Here is a 17,291-nt window from a genome sequence, read left to right on the forward strand (position 1 = left end):
TTATTGACTCCAAACCTATACACGAAAGACTGTGTGCGCTTCGCATCAAAGCAAATTCTTTTAATAATTCAATTGTCAACACATTCGCTCTAATTGAAGAAAAAGGCGAGGGAGAGCAATTTTACGATAGCTTGAGAAAACTATACGACTCATTGAGTCCTAATGAAGTCAGATATTGGTCGGTAATTTCAACGACAAATTTGAGGACGAGGAAACATATTGAGCAACAATTGGGGGCACAGCCTCCATGATATATCAGTTGACAACGGTCACTATCTCATTGACTTTGCAACTAGCAATTGAATTATAAAATCGACAAATATACTACTCTTAACGAAGAATCGCAAAAGTGACACCTGGTATGACCTTAAACGAGCTATCAAAACAATAGGGCAAAAAATGATTGATATGATCCAGGGGCGGCAGAAATGATTCATTTGACGATAAATGCCTGCAAGGGCTTAGCAACAAAAACAAGGCATACAGACAACATATATTATAAAACAACAGCACAAGACAAGCCTACAGAATATGCAAGAGCCTGAAGCATGTGTAACAATTAAAAACAACCTTTTGTAAAATCAAATATGGGGCAACTGTAGGCAGCGAAAGTGAAGCAGGTGAAAGATGGGCGTCTTATTTCAATGAATTTCTCAACCTATCGCATACAACTGAGTCTCCAGAACCTACAAAAATTATGGTCGAAGATGAGGGAAACATTGAACGGCGAACATTGGGAGAAGTGGTCAGCCATCAGACGTCAAATAATGAACCAGGCGCAGATGACATACACGTTGAACTCATCAAACTATCCATATTATCCATAATTTGGTTCTTTCCATCTGAAACCAAGGGAAGTTTCATACAAAAGTGGTCAAAAAGTGTGATATGTCTTATCCACAAAAAATGCGATAAGTTAACATGCGAAAATTATAAAGGCAACTGACTTCTTTGTACGTCCTATAAAACCGTCACCAAAACATTTGAGAAAATAATTAGACCGCTCGCCGACGAAACGATTGGCGAATACCAAGAAGGTTGTCAAACTGAAAGATCGTTATTTGTAGCCAAACAGGTGTTAGAAAAATGCTGACAATTCAATATTAACGTAAAAATATTCGTTGACTTTAAACAGGCATTTTCTGTACAAAGTAATGCATGGCTTGGAACTTTCAGTAAAACTGGTAGGTTTTACCAGAATGACAATGTCCCACACAATAGCGCAGGTCAGTGAGACAAACGTACCTCTACTCTTCAATCTGACACTGGAAGAGGTTCTACAAAAGTTGTATATGCATACAAAAGACACGCAGCTCTACATATAAGTTCTGTCGGATCGTCGTATATAGGGACAACATAAACATCACGAAAAGTCAAATTCAGCTTGCAAACTGAAGTCAGTCCTGCCGATTTCAAAAGCCTGCTGCATACACAGAAAGTAAAGCTCCGAATAGAACAAAGTGATAATAAGGCCAACGCTAAACTACGGATGTGGACCCCCACATAAACTTTCGAAAAACTGGTCAATATCTTTCAAAGGAGGGTCATGAAGTGAATAAACGAGTGGGCTACCAATGTCGAATGAGATACAACTATGAATTGTATCAAATACTTGGCAATCTTGAAGTCTCAAAAATGATGAAACTTTGGAAGCTGCAAGAGAAAAATGTACAAACAGCGAACTCCACCCTAGATCCGTAAAATGTTGCAGTAATATACTGGAAATTTGGAAGAAACCCTATTATTATCTGTCAAAGTTTCGTCGGTGCTGTTATATTGTACTCAAATTTAGGTAAAACATACTTCCCCAGTGTGAATTTAACAAAACGAACGTTTTATGTCTAACATCACATAAAGCAAAACCCATCGGGGTCAGATCTGCTCTATATTTGAATTCTTTTAAAATTCTTTTCGCTCATCTCAAATTTAATTTCCCAACATAAAATTTTGATCATATTCGTACCGAAGAGCCAGGATTCACTCAGGCCAAGATATTCACTTTGCTTGACACAGATACAAAACTGCTTGCTTTGCCGCGAATATCCTATATCTTCAGTTTTCTGCGTGAAAAGCCAGAATAGCCATAGTCAATACTTTTGCTTTGCGATTATAATTGTGGATATATATTGCTTGTCACATTCTCAGCGAATATCATCTAAAACTATAATGTTTACCGCGGCGCCACGCTTACTAATACAATGAATTTTTTAAACATACATAGCGGTCTTGGCACTGATTCAAGTGTAGTTTTGTAATCATCCAGCTCCTCTAGTCATAGCACCGAATGACGTTATCATGTTTAGAGATATGAGTAAGAATTAAAAGTGAGACTGGTGCTATAGCCAAAAATGTACACGCCTCCGAGGCGCTGATCCAAGATAAAAACAAGTCGGAATACTGGAGCTGGTGCTTCGGATATAAAGGTTTTGTGTTCATCTTATGTGAGCACATTTTCCGTTTTTCCAAAATATTCCCTCATATATTTTCAAACTACAAGATATTCGTACATATTTTCACCTTAAACAAACAAACATTGACTATATTATATATGCACGTACATATATCCGATTTACATCTTGCACAAAAGCATACATATGTACATATAAAGTACGTATATTGAATACCACTTGTTCAATGTAGAAATATATCTATCTGAATTAGACACTACCCGCAAACTTCATTATCATATACATACATATGTCTGTCTCGAGTAATTGATATCGATATATAAATGATTAAAAAACTGAAATGAAATATTTCCCTCCGACCTCTAATTCACGTGAGCTTACTTTGTTTTGGTATTGACGAATTGATATGTTATGATGATGTTTATTATTATGATGACGTTTTAGAATGCACGTAATTTATGCAAAATGTACAAGTTTCCCCTTCTATAACTTTGATAATAATAGTTAGATTTCCTTCAAACTTCCAGAGTTATACCTTACGTTATCCCTCAAATTTTGTAGTTCTAGCATGAATTTAAGGGGGTTTCCGGCAAAATTTCAAAAATATTGAAATATACTATTATTAACTTTATTTGTATGAATATCGGAACGAGATGTATTTTGAAGCCTAGATTTCATCACTGTGATTTTTTTCAGATTTTTCGGTTGGATAGATTCTGAGAACGAAACCTATTACACTTTTTGGAAGTCATATTTTCAGCCACCACTCCCCTAAATTTCACCCGAGATGAAATATGCGACCATTATTGGCGATATTAGCGTTACGAGTGCTAACCTTTAAGTGCATTAAAACAATCCGTCTCATGAATTATCTTATCAGTTAACTAAGAGGAGGTAGTGTTTTAAGAACTGGAAAGCTGAGTCTTCGCTGTGAGCACTTTCCCACAAAAGAATACCCACTATCATTTCAGTTGATTATCCCAGTTTACTTTTCATTTTATGCGGCGTGGTCGTCCCATGAGTGTAAATTGTTTATACGCCGCTCTCAGTTCCGGTGGTTTTAAGAGATCGTTTTCCACTTCCCTTGATCGACATCTTTCAAGACAGCAAGCTTGCAAGGAGGCAGCACTGTTTGATATCCAAATAAAACTATGATTATCCATATCGAAATATTGTTTTATTTTGAATAAGTTCAAGAACACTAATCAAAACTTCTAGTTTTACTTAAACCTGAAAATATACGCCTCCCTAAGGAATCGAAGGAAATACTCTGTTGCTCATAATCTATAACAGTTCCTGAGGATGAAACGTCAACAACTAACTTTCATTGTAACATGTGAAACATATTTAGCCCCAGTAGCAAAGAAAGCAAGAACGCTAGTATGCAGCATTATCACAGAAATCGAGTATGTGAACTCTGAGGAGCGGACAAGAAAATTCACAGATAAAAGAAGGACGCTTGGGGAAGCTATCAAATTTGCAAATTTGAAAAGTATAGAAAGCAACGGTACCAAGCGCGGCATTTTTTTCGTTTATTTAATTTTTTCCTTCCTTTCGTTTTCAATTAGATAATACTTCAGATAACTGGTGGTAAGCCTACAGCAACGGGATAGAACAAAGACGGGCATAAACATCCATGACGAGTCGAGGTTCGACACCGTGGTTGACGTGAACCAACTCATCCAGCACCGTCCCTATGGGTGAAGATAATCAAACTCGAAAAGTCTTTAGGGGCAATAGGTACGGTTGAAAAAGACGTGTCAGAAAGAACGATGACATACTACAGAAACCAAGCAGGGATGTTAATTTTGTTCTATGCAAAACTGGAATATTGACATCGATGGTACGGCCACAAACATATTTGGCCAGAGTCGTAAGATAACCGAAACGACCAGTTCGATGAAAATGTATGCCAGCCATGGGGCGAAAAAATGCTTTATATCGGGCAATGCTGCACTCTAACAAAATACGGGCACGCAGAGAGATTTATCACAAACTTCGTCAAGTGGAAACGCGACTTCACAGATAGAAAAAGGAAGCCTGGACGAATCAACAGGTCTGTGAACTCAAAAAGTACAAGGAGCAACCACACCGGGTGCGCAAGTCTTACCAATAAGTCAAAGAGATGCAGTCAAATCAACCTCGCTATTCATCTTGGGGAGACAAAGAAGAAAATCCAATTTCCGATTTTATGGACATACTGGCGCGACGGGTTGAGTACTTTGATGAACTGACCAACAACCAAAAATTCGGAGGTCCTGTCGACTGAAAACAACGGAATTATACCAAGAAACAGAAGAAAAAGAAAAAATTCGTACAATTCATCGGCTTAAAAATCATAAGTCATCAGGGGCTGATGGAATTACAGCTGAAGTGGTTAAATATGGAGGCAATCAACTACATCAAGTGGTTCATCAACTGTGGGACAGCGAATCAATGCCTGACATTTGGCAACGGAGAATTATCTACACCATACATGAAACGGAAGACATCCCGTGCAGCAATTCTATGCTGAATATCTTCTATAAAGTATTCTCAACTATTTTACAAGGCCAGATAGCAACATTCGCCCAGAACATCATCGATTCAGACCAAAGAGACTTCATTCAATGCAAATCAGCAACAGATCAGATTTTCTCTATAGGACAAGCGTTCAAAAACTGTTGAAATATAGTTGTCAGTTCCACCACTTTTTCATCAACTTTAAGATCGCTAATGAAAGCATAAGCAATAATAATAAAACTCTGCCGTAGCCGGTCCCAAGCCCGGCTGTGAAAGGAAGAGGGATGGATAGCTTCACTTTGAATGACTGTGACCACAGCCTCTCAGGGGGTAGGTGAGCAAAGTGCAGGACAAAGAAAATGAACCTTTTCAATCCTGGCCATCATCTGGGACCGTGTTCGCCTTGAGGTCATCGCGGAAACTGGTGACCGAGCGACGATGGGGGCAGAGGTGGCGGCATGAACCAAAACACGCCGCACTGCAGGCGACAGTTTCAGTATTCGCCGAAGCAGTCTTCTCCATGGTCCAGCTGAAGTTTCCGCTGAGGTTCGGGACGAATTCCAAAGAGTGTGTAATGAATTCTCGGATATAGATCCTTTGCATATACCGGGTATTCCGAGGCTCTATGCATCACCAGAAACTCCGGGAATTCTATCTCAAATCAATCTCATTATTGATCTCGATTGTATGCTGATATGTCGCTGCTATAACTACAATCACTTGTGTATTGTAGTGTAATTACGGCTGTCAGATTGCACGGTCAGAAGATTCGCTTTCGCGTTATTGGTTTGAGTCGCCGAAGAGACACACCATGGAAAATTCGTCTGGAACGTCGTCGGGAGTCACTAAGGCAGGACATTGCTAGACTGATTTAAATCAACCCTGGCAATGCCAGCATACGGGTGAGAAATAAAGTGCAGTGGGTTCACAGAAACTATGCCATCCCCAGTGAGACGCCCGTAGTTGGGATTCTGGACACACTAAAGCAGAGACTTTCTGCCGTATGCAGTCGGTTACGACGGTATGGCGAAAATCAATCCATACGTGTCTAAAGTGCAATATACGCGACGAACCAACGGAGTTTTTCAGATCTCTCAACGAATCCCCACGGACACAACAGTTTTCGGTAACGGAAGCGAAAAAATTCTGGAGTGAAAGGCAAAGGCACCCGCCATGCCACACCGTCTGGCATGAATTTTGCCGGTATTACCGAAGAGGAAGTTCGTCGAGCCATAAGCAGCTCGAAGAATCGGAGGGGCCCAGGTCTGGATCGAGTGCAGAACTTCTGTTACAAAAAGTTCACCGGCATACACACAGCACACAGCATAATCAGTTCATGAGTCGGCCGGAGGAATTTCCACCCTTCCTCACTGTGGAGATTACCTACCGTATCCCTAACAAAGACAAGGCGCAGGACTCCACAGACATAAGAATGATTACTTGCTTACCAACCCCTCACGAATTCATAACGTCCATTTTCAGTGGCAGGGGTAATGCGCACTTCGAAACCAACAACGTTCTGTCCGAGAAGCAGAAGGACAGCCGAGTTGGATTATGCCAAGGCTTTCGACTGCGTTCCGCATACCTGGCTAATCGATGCCCTACACTTGTATCGCATTCATTTCAAATTCATAAAGATTTTGACGACAGTCATGGAAGGGTGGCATACCACCTTGTTAGTGCGTACATCTGAGGATGCCAATACTTCAGAGCCCATCTATAAAGGGAGGGCTAACTTCCAGGGAGATCCGTTGAAATTCCTTTGATTTTGCATGGCACTGAAAAAACAAAATTTTCTAGTTCGTGTGAATTTACTGCCGCGAAAGACAAATATGAGCGTTTGAAATTTGCAAATAAATGAATATATGTATATCAAATTGGTGGACCTCGGCGCAAAACCGGGATGGCAGGCCTAGACCGGATAACCGGTTGTTGCGCCGTTGATGATGATGATACATGTATATCTACATATTTTCTGAAATATTTCTGATTACTTTAGATGCGTACATACAAATTATTAGAGCCACTGATATTGTTCATCTAATTTTAGAACGCGTTTTGGAAACCCAAATGATTATCAAATGACAACTTGATAATGGTGTATGACTTTGCTCTATCCTAAAAGGCAGAAGAAGAATAGAATTTTTTAGAAAAAGCCAATTATGAGTTTTTGATTGGCTTGGTAATTCTCCGGAACTTAACCCCACCAAAAGCCTTTGAGGATCAATGAAAAACACAAAATTTTCAAGAAAAATTTAATGAATAAGATATACTTGACACAAGCCCTTATGGTGGTTAAGCATAGAAGCGACGAAATAAAAATAAACTACATTAAATGTATTGAAAGTATGCCATGAAGAATAAGAGGTATGATGCCAGCAAAAGATGACTAAAGAAAGATTTTCAACGATATGGGATTATTTTGAGTAAATTTCAAATGCTTACTCAATACTTTTTGACAACATAAATTATCATCACCAACGGTGCAACAACCGGTATCCGGTCTAGGCCTGCCTTAATAAGGAACTCCAGACATCCCAGTTTCGCGCCGAGGTCCACCAATTCGATATTCGTAAAAGCTGTCTGGCGTCCTGACCTATGCCATCGCTCCATCTCAGGCAGGGTCTGCCTTGGCTTCTTTTTCTACCATAGATATTGCCCTTATAGACTTTTCGGACTGGATCATCATCATCCATACGTATTAAGTGACCCGCCCACCGCAACCTGTTGGGCCGGATTTTATCCACAATCAGACGGTCCGATACCTTGGTTGTTGAGCAATTCAACAAACAGCTCAACCCATCACTCCAATATGCCCATTCTGTCGGAAATCAGGCTTCCCTCTTTGTCTCGGCAGGATGAGCATCGAGGTATGTAAGGCTTCATCCAGCTGATTTGTTGGTAAAACTTCCGCTTATATTCATCGCCAAACCTGGCAAGTATGTTTGTGGCCGCATCAATGATAACGTTCTTCAGATGGTTATGAAGATTATTTGTTGATGCTTCATCTCCAAGATCTATGTTAACTGCGGTTGTTGTGGCATCCATTTCGCCCTTAAAGGTGTTGCGGAGCGCTGTGTTGTGAATGAGAAGTGGTGGCGTTCAATCAGCACGTGGTCAATTTGGTTGAAAGTGGCCCCGTCTGGAGAGGCCCACGTGTTTGTGGACCGCTTTCCACGCAAACCAGGTACTTCTAACAACCATTTTAGGCGATACTGCTAACTGAATAATCCGCAGTCCGTTGCCAGTGGTATCCCTATGTAAGCTATTGGAGTCGACGTATCGTTTGAACACGGGCTCCGTCCCTACTTGACTGTTAAAATCCCCACGTATGATTTTGATATCATATTTGGGACAGGAAGGTCAGCTCAACTGCCTCGTAGAAAATATCCTTATCCGACTCTGCAGTCTCCTCTCTACGGGCGTGAACGTTTATAAGACTTATATTTCTAAACTTGCCTCGCAAACGCAGAGTGCAAAGCCTTTCGCTTATATTGTATTTGCAAAGCCGATAACAGCAGGTTTCATTTTTCGGCTGACTAAGAAACCTACTCCGAGCACATGGTTTACTGGATGGGGGTAGGGACTCTTCTCCAGGAAATCGGTCCCTGTCCATCGTATCTCTTGCAACGCTGCTACATCAGCCTTATATTGGAACAGGATAATGGCTAGCATGCATCGGTCTGTGCAGGGAGCGCACGTTCCATGAGAAAAAACGCAAATCGTTAATCCGTTGTCGTTGCCGGGTTCGTCGTTTTGAAATCCATCTTGTCCGAGGCTCCTTCCGTGGCTAACTTTGGTTCTCCGTCTAGGGTTGTCAGCCCAACCCCAACCCCAACCTGGAGGACCAGTTGGTAGATTTTGTCCCGCTTTTAGGCGCGGGAGACTCGCCTTCATCCTTCTCCGTCTGCAGTTTTTCATAAAGAAAGAACTCCCAGCGGTCACCACGTGCAAGTGGAGATAGGGTTTGGTAGTAAAGCTGTTTGTGTTAGTTCAGCAACATAAACAACAATAACATAACAATATAAGTAATTTATAAAAATTGGTGGGCATGTTTGTTACCTTTTCTTGCATATAAACGTAAATTATGTAGTTTTTCAAGGGTGGCACTAATAACCGACTGTATATATAAGTGGTAATGCACAATGTTTGCTTCTTTTAGATGAACAAGGTTCGAAATACATGAAAAAATATTTTGGATTTTTAGCTATGTAACTTACATTAAAAGTTCCTCATATAAGAAAAGCATAAAACCTTTCGTATCAGAAGCGTCTAGCATTCAGCTTTTGGTTTCCCAAATTTTGTATAACTACTCCTACGGACGGTTAAGGTTGGGTGGAAACCCCATCAGCCGAGCCTCATCGAAACGTGAGGCAAAAAAACATTGGATTAGGATGTGATCCATCGTGGATTTTTACTCGTCCATCGGGAGTGACCGTGCTTTTATTTTTTTATGGCCGGCTTAACTTTCCCTTAGTTCCATAACTTTTTGAAATTTGATACCCAACACACGGGGATATCTCAGTGGAACTACTTCAAGTTTTTTAATATATGTAGATAGTTGTAATTTTTTGGTTAACCATAATAAATCCAGATGGAGGTTAAAATGTAAAGAGGAAGTAAGTAAGCAGTGGAAGGTTAGTTACCAGTTCGTTTTGATTTTAACTTCACTAACACTATGTTGCCTTAGAACGAGCTTAATTAGATTATGCTCCCTATTGGGACCAATAGACTTTCATTGCTCTCTATCTGCTGTTACTGTCCATAAATATAATAGCAATACATAGTTCATGCTAACTATTCTCGAATAGCAGGGTGTACGCTGCAAAGAATTTCGCCTTGATGGCTCACTTAGTGTATATGTATTCATATAATTACAACATTAGGATTTGCATTGATCTATCATAACTTATTGGTCAACTTCCAACCTCTCTAAACTACTTGATGACATTCAATTATTCGCTGCTTTTCTCACATGAGTTTGTGTTTAACTTCTACGAGCGATTGACCCTTTTAAATCTTCATTTTCTATTTGAGCTGTGTCCCCAAAGAATTCATGTCCTGAAATGTTGTCATATTTGACGGTAACAATTTTTACCTCGGCGATTATTATAAATATTCCTAGGCATCTCAGAGCACTGAGGAAAAATTTCCTTGCAACAATCTCGCTCTTACATTGCATTAACAATTCAAACTTTCCCGACTGAGTTCTTCATGGAGTCAACAAACTTCAACATCTATTATTAATATTACATTAAGTGATTTCTTATTAGTAATATCACTTGTTCCCTCATTATTGTTATTTTATTACGTATTTGCTTTTTAGGAATAGCGCATCGCATATTCATTAGTATTTAATTTAAATATATAATTTCTTATCAGTAATGCCACTTTACTTGCTATCTTGTTAGTAATATTGCATTACAGATTGCTTAGTACTAATATCAAATTACTTATATTCTTGGTAATATAATTTCCATATTAACTTATCACCCATTAGCAGATATTACATATCTTCGTTTGTTTTTAGTAATATTACATTGGTCATATTATCGATATTACAACAATCATTCCCCTAGTATCAATCACAATGCTTGTAACTACTGTGACACTAGATGTGAGTGAGTAGTATCGCTTGGCGGGGGAAAATGGAAATATTTATTTCAATTTATTTCTCTACTTTTCTCGGAAGAAAAAGAAAGAAAATTGAAATTTGAAATATACTTGAATTCTTCCTAACCCACCCTCCTCGATCGCGGTATTCGTGTTTCAAATTCATCGGCTTCGTGCACGGTGTTATTTTTTTTTCACCTGCCTGCCGATTAAGGTAACCTCGCTCTTTCCTCAAAATGTATGGATTTCAAATTCATCTGGGTACAAGTCCCTAATGCAGCACATGCAAATTTTGTACAAAGGGTCCACGAAATACTTACATTTAACAATAATAATAATAAACGTTGGCGCAACAATCCATATTGGATCAGGGCACCCACCTCCACCCCACCAAAGATAAATGTATACCATGGGGGAACCCACTGTGAAAACCTTGATTATTAACCCTTGGCTTTGGCCCAGATTTCAGCATTTTCTTTCCGCAGGCATTCCTGGAGGATGGTGAACTGTCTTATTGTCTGCTGCTTGCGCATACGGCATCTTCTTCTCCGCTCCTGTGTTAGTTTAATGGGAGGCGCTAGCACCATTGAAATCTGTTTTGTTGATTCGATCGGTTCCCGTGAAAAACAATGCTTATCTGAGAAGATAGCGCAGCATAGCGAGGCATTGTGCACCCGGCATATGTTCATCTTATGCTTTTGCTGAGTCAACACCAAAATGACCAAAGGAGAACCTCCATGGGGTGGCACCGGGAAACGGTGTATCGACGTAGACTTACTGGTCGTGGATACAGTATGGGGATGCTCAGAGACCTCACACATCGGCTAACAGCAGCCTGAACTGGCGGCGTGCCAAATAGGAAGACTAAGAGTATTAGGCTTCGTATAGTTCTATGAACACAATTCAAGCCATGATAGAAACATGTTTGACCATGAGCGCGACTTAAATTAAAAGGAACTCGAAGTGTGATATGGTCTTATGTATGCAATACATTGAACGTAGAATGTTGATTTGTGAGGGTTTTGGCAAGACTTGGATTCTGCAAGGATTTAATCACTAATGCACGCGCGGTATTCAAGCGTGCTACAACGACACAGGGATCCTGTTGCACAAACCGACAACAACCGATATCCGGTCTAGGCCTGCCTTAATAAGGAACTCCAGACATCCCGGTTTTGCGTCGAGGTCCACCAATTCGATTTACCTAAAAGCTGCCTGGCGTCCTGGCCTACGCAATTGCTCCATCTTAGGCAGGGTCTGCCTCGTCTTCTTTTTCTACCATAGATATTGCCCTTATAGACTTTCCTGGTGGGATCATCCTCATCCATACGGATTAAGTGACCCACCCACCGTAACCTATTGAGCCGGATTTTATCCACAACCGGATGGTCATGGTATCGCTAATAGATTTCCTCACTGTGTAGACTACGGAATCGTCCATCCTCATGTAGAAGACCGAAAATTCGTCGGGGGATTCTTCTCTGGAACGCGGCCAAGAGTTCGCAATTTTTCTTGTTAAGAACCCAAGTTTCCGAGGAATACAGGAGGACTGGCAAGATCATAGTCTTATACAGTAAGAGCTTTGACCCTATGGTGAGACGTTTCGAGTGGAACAGTTTTTGTTAGCTGAAGTAGGCTCTGTTGGCTGACAACAACCGTGCGCGGATTTCAGCATAAACGGTCTCAAAGTTGTATTCTCCTATCCTAATCCTTCCTGTTTGGCCAGTGCGGTTTGATGTTGTTGGTTAGTGTGTCGTCGGTGCTGACGTTGCCACCATATATTTTGTCTTGCCTTCATTGATGTGCAGCCCAAGATCTCGCCCTAATGGCCGCCTGCTCGATTTGAATGAAGGCAGTTTGTACGTCTCGGGTGGTTCTTCCCATGATGTCGATATCGTCAGCATAGGTCAGTAGTTGGGTGGACTTCAAGAGGATCGTACCTCTTGCATTTACCTCAGCATCACGGATCACTTTCTCGAGGGCCAGGTTAAAGAGGACAAATGATAGGGCATCCCCTTGTTGTAGACCGTTGTTGATGTCGAATGGTCTTGAGAGTGATCCTGCTGCTTTTATCTGGCTTCGCACATTGGATAGGGTCAGCCTAGTCAGTCTTATTAGTTTCGTCGGGATACCGAATTCTCTCATGGCCGTGTACAGTTTTACCCCGGCTATGCTATCATAGGCGGCTTTAAAGTCGATGAGCAGATGGTGCAACTGTTGTCCATATTCATCAACAGTTTTACCATCGCTTGCCGCGCACAGATAATCTGATCTGTTCTTGATTTGCCTGGAGTGGTATGGGCCAATGACGTTCGGAGCATATGGGGTTATCCGACCTAGCAGCGGAGAATATCTTATAAATGGTGCTCAGAAACGTGATACCTCTATAATTGCTGCACTGTGTGATATCTCCCATTTTATGTATGAGACAGATAATACCTCGTTGCCAATCGTCAGGTATTGATTCACTGCCCCATACCTTGAGCACAAGTTGATGAACTACTTGGTGTAACTGGTCGCCGCCATATTTCACCAATTCGGCTGTAATTCCATCGGCTCCTGGCGACTTATGATTTTTTAGCCGACGAATTGCACGGACTGTTTCCCCAAAACTTGGTGGTGGCAGTATTTGTCCGTCGTCTTCAGTTGGCGGGACCCCCAACTCACCGATGTTCTGGTTGTTCAGTAGCTTATCAAAGTACTCAACCCATCCCTCCAATATGCCCATTCTATCGGAAATCAGATTTCCCTCTTTGTCTCGGCAGGATGAGCATCGAGGTGTACAAGGCTTCATCCTGCTGACTTGTTGGTAACACTTCCGCGCTTGGTACGGTTGCTCCCTGTACTTTTCTAGTTCATAGACTTGTTGGTTCTCCCAGGCTTCCTTTTTCCGTCTGTCAAGTCGCCTCTCCGCCCGACGAAGTTCCTGATTAAGTCTCTGCCCGTGCCCGCGTTCTTTGAGAATGCAACATTACTCGGTATGTGGCATTCTTCCGTTCCGTTGCTAGCTTACATTCATTGTCAAACCAGTCGTTCCGACTCCTTTTGCGGCAGGGGCTAAGTATGTTTGTGGCCGTATCCATGATAACGTTCTTCAGGTGGTTGTGAAGATCATTTGTTGATGCTTCACCTCTAGGTCCTCCGTTGACTGCGGTTATTGCGGCATCCATTTCCCTCTTATAAGTGTCGCGGAGGGTTGTGTTGTGGATGGCTTCAGTGTTCACTCTCACCTGATTGTCAGAGGGGATTCTAGGTGGTATTGTTTCCAGTCCGAGGCTCCTTCCGTGGCTTCGTAACAAGTTGTTTTCCGTGTAGGGTTGTCAGCCCTACCCAACCCCCAACCTGGAGGACCAGTTGGTACAATTTGTCCCGTTTTTAGGCGCGGGAGACTCGCCTTCATCCTTCTCCGTCTGCAGCTTTTCGTTAAGAAAGAGCTGCCAGCGGTCACCACGTGGAGGTAGAGATAGGGTTTGGTAGTAGAGTTGTTGGTGTTGGTTCAGCAGGTACTTCCCAGGTTTTATGCTCCATCGTGGGTACCAATCCACGTTTCGCCCTGAGACCTATACTCGCCTTTGACCAACATTGCGCTCGCCCGAGATTATTACCTTAATTTGATTCAGGTACTCATTCACAGCTGAGTCGACTGGTATCCAACGTCAAATCACGATACAAATTCCACTGACACCAGTGAGATTTGAACCGCGACCTTCCATACGACAGACTTGTGCCATCACTCAGCCATCCGGACATAATAATGTTATTTAGCATTCAATTGTACAGTTTCGATTCGACTATACCATAAAGTATATAGTTTATGGTATAGTCGAATCGAAACAGCAGTAGATAGGTGATTCTTTACAAGGACACCGATTGTATTGTTGATTACAGTATAAATACAATAGAACCCGTCTGCCAGGAAGATTGATAAATTTATCGTACTGAAAAATATAAAGCTATCTGGCACCGGGGACAAATAAAACTCGTAACCAACAACCGGCAACGAAGTTGAGTAGGGAACTTTAACTTCTTAGTAGGCGGTAAAAAAGACCGTACATATAAATTAAAACTGGGATATGGATAGTCATTGTGCAATCCATATTGTTCAATAGAAAATTTCGAAAGATTTATACGCGAAGGTATAATCACTAATTTCAGCTTTACATTCGGATATAAGGTATTGGAATAGTTATTGATTGCTAAGTACTTACTTGGAACATTGCAGCTTGGACAATATTTGATGGGAAAAGATTCCTGAAATGAAAGAAATTAAAGAGTAATATTTGATTAAAAAATTATTACGAGTTTTCCGTTCATTACTATTCACTATTTTATCTGTTCACTATTTTATTTATATCTTGTTTACAATGCAAATATTCATTCATATGTACTCTCTCGCGTAGTGATCTATGTATAATGCAACGTTTTACTTCACTGGTTAAATGAAATCACCAATTAACAAATTCAATCAGACCTTGCAAATTAAAACAATTCATAGTAACAATGCACTCTAATACATTTAATGTTAACAAGAAGCTTAATTGCGATGCATTTTCTTCATTCTAATAAAATTGCCATAAAGTGTGGGTTTCGCACTTAATTTGTAGAAGCAATAGCATTAGCTTCAATTACGTAAACATGGGTACATATGTCTCTGGAGACTGCAGTTGCTTTCAGATAACGCAAAAATTGGCAGTTGATAGGGGTATGTGGGATGTTATTTCTTAGAGGAATTAGAAACATATTAGGAATAAGATGACATTTAGTTGCGGTGAATTGATGGGAAAGTATTGAAAAAAATACTGACGGTTTGTAATAGAGAAGTGAATTGGAAGCTAATAGTTTACATATGTACCTAAATATGTATGCATGTTTAAAATGTACTTAAACCTGTTAAAAAGCGTGTGCATGGCTGATACGCTTGAATGTAGCCCGTAGTATAGTATGATAAACTCGTGATTTTAGTATCGCGCAGACATTCTATGATGCCTTGAATTATCGCAACTTTGATCTATTATAACTTTCTTAGTCAAAGTAAGATCTCCAGTATCTGTTATTGCGCAACAACCAGTGCCCAGTCTAGACCTGTCTTAATAAGTAAATCCAGTTATCCCGGCTTCGCGGCAAGGTCCACCAATCTCCTTGTATCCCTAAAAGCTGCCCTGGACTACCATACGCGACAGTTGTGGAAGACATGCGATCGGCAACGTCCCTCCAGGGATCAGAAACGGGCTGATGGAACTGAAGGAACTATTGGATCGCATCTCCTTCTACAGGCGAAAGTGGAGTGCACCGGAGGACGATTGGATTCGATTGGATGCGTGAAATTTAAAACTATTCAAATGTCTACCAAATTTTGTCCAAACTGATGTAACTATTTCGTAGAAAAGTCCACAGACGGGCAAATGTACACCGACTTTAATACTATTTTTCGTCTACACAAAACCTTAACAAACATTAGAAGTGGGATCTATCTACTTGGTGTGTTGAAGATGTGCCTTTATACATTTGACAATTTTGTTGAGGATGGCTGAAACAGGCAAATATCCCAATTACCTAATAAATTAATTGCCCTCGCAATGGTCTATTTCCTTACTGTCTCAACAATCATCTATATTTTTTGCTCTTTGCGAAAGACCGCAGGCTCACAGTATCTAAAAAGAACTTTAATAAATTTGCAGCACCGGCAGAAAGTACATGGTTATGATATATGATTTATGAAATTAATTACGTTTTATAATACCGGTGCTCCAAAGTAAGCCGTTCTGCAAAGTAATTTCAGACTAGATAGAATTAAATAACGTTATGTCTGTTCCTTCTTTTAACTTTTTGTTTGAACCTTTATTATTCGGAATCACTACTAAGTCCAAAATTATGATTCATTTCCACTAATAACATTTATTACGATATTTAACACAGACAATGATGTCGAAACATTTAAATAACATCAATCATCAACAATTGGCACAATTGCATTTCTCAAGTAGATAGTGCGCGAATATGTATTTCAGTCCTCTTCGTATTATTGAGCTCTGTAGGCACACAAATGTCTTTAATCCAGAAACCAGTGCAGATAGAGCATGTTGGACAGAAAAGACACAAAATAGATAATACAATATCTTCGGATGAGTACATCAACTATAATATACATCTGTTCTTAGAGTCGTTAGGAAATACTCTCATGGATTAAATTTGAAATGCGAGCGACAGCGAACTATGTGTTTTATAGACACAAGTGCAGCTGCATAAAAATAATAATAATACATGTGGCCACAGTCGGGAAAATCTCCCGCAATTTGAGCATCATTTTGTCTGCCAATTTCGTCTGATGTTCTAATTTTAGATAACACTTTTCAACCCCAAAATCACCAAACAAATTACTGTTTAGGCAACAAGCAGGGGGAACATTGCAGTACAGAATATGATAATGTCAGCGATTGTCATCTGGTAAATGCTGTAATCAATGAATTCCCATGGGTTTAAGCATCAGGTGAGAATTAAAAAATTAATCGATAACATAAATTTTCTTACTAACTCCAATGAGTTGGAAAACGATAGGACAGTAACTGGTTCACTCAGAATGCATAAACTAAATTAATCAAATTCACCCAATAAAATTGGTCCTGGTTTTGATTAAAGTGCTTCATATTTAGCATGTGGTAAAATAACCAGGAACAAATACATTTAAAAATGCACAAAAATATTCGGATTCTGAAAGCCAACATTGAATTTCGGTTTTCCCCATTTATCATCATACTTAAGTACAAACAC

The 17,291-nt window shown here is 40.4% G+C and overlaps 1 protein-coding gene across 5 annotated transcripts in view; it reads right to left on the reverse strand.

Moving 5' to 3' along the window:
- Window positions 1-17,291, reverse strand: part of LOC119650873 (excitatory amino acid transporter 1) — a 186,330-nt gene that overhangs the window by 14,349 nt on the left and 154,690 nt on the right. For all 5 annotated transcript variants that reach the window (XM_038054037.1, XM_038054039.1, XM_038054036.1 and 2 more), the window contains one exon: window positions 14,732-14,774. In XM_038054037.1, the coding sequence (XP_037909965.1) occupies window positions 14,732-14,774 (43 nt within the window). The remainder of the gene's footprint in view (window positions 1-14,731; window positions 14,775-17,291) is intronic.

The sequence above is a fragment of the Hermetia illucens genome, chromosome 3 (genome assembly GCF_905115235.1).
Source record: "Hermetia illucens chromosome 3, iHerIll2.2.curated.20191125, whole genome shotgun sequence".
In the NCBI taxonomy this organism is placed as follows: Eukaryota; Metazoa; Arthropoda; class Insecta; order Diptera; family Stratiomyidae; genus Hermetia; species Hermetia illucens.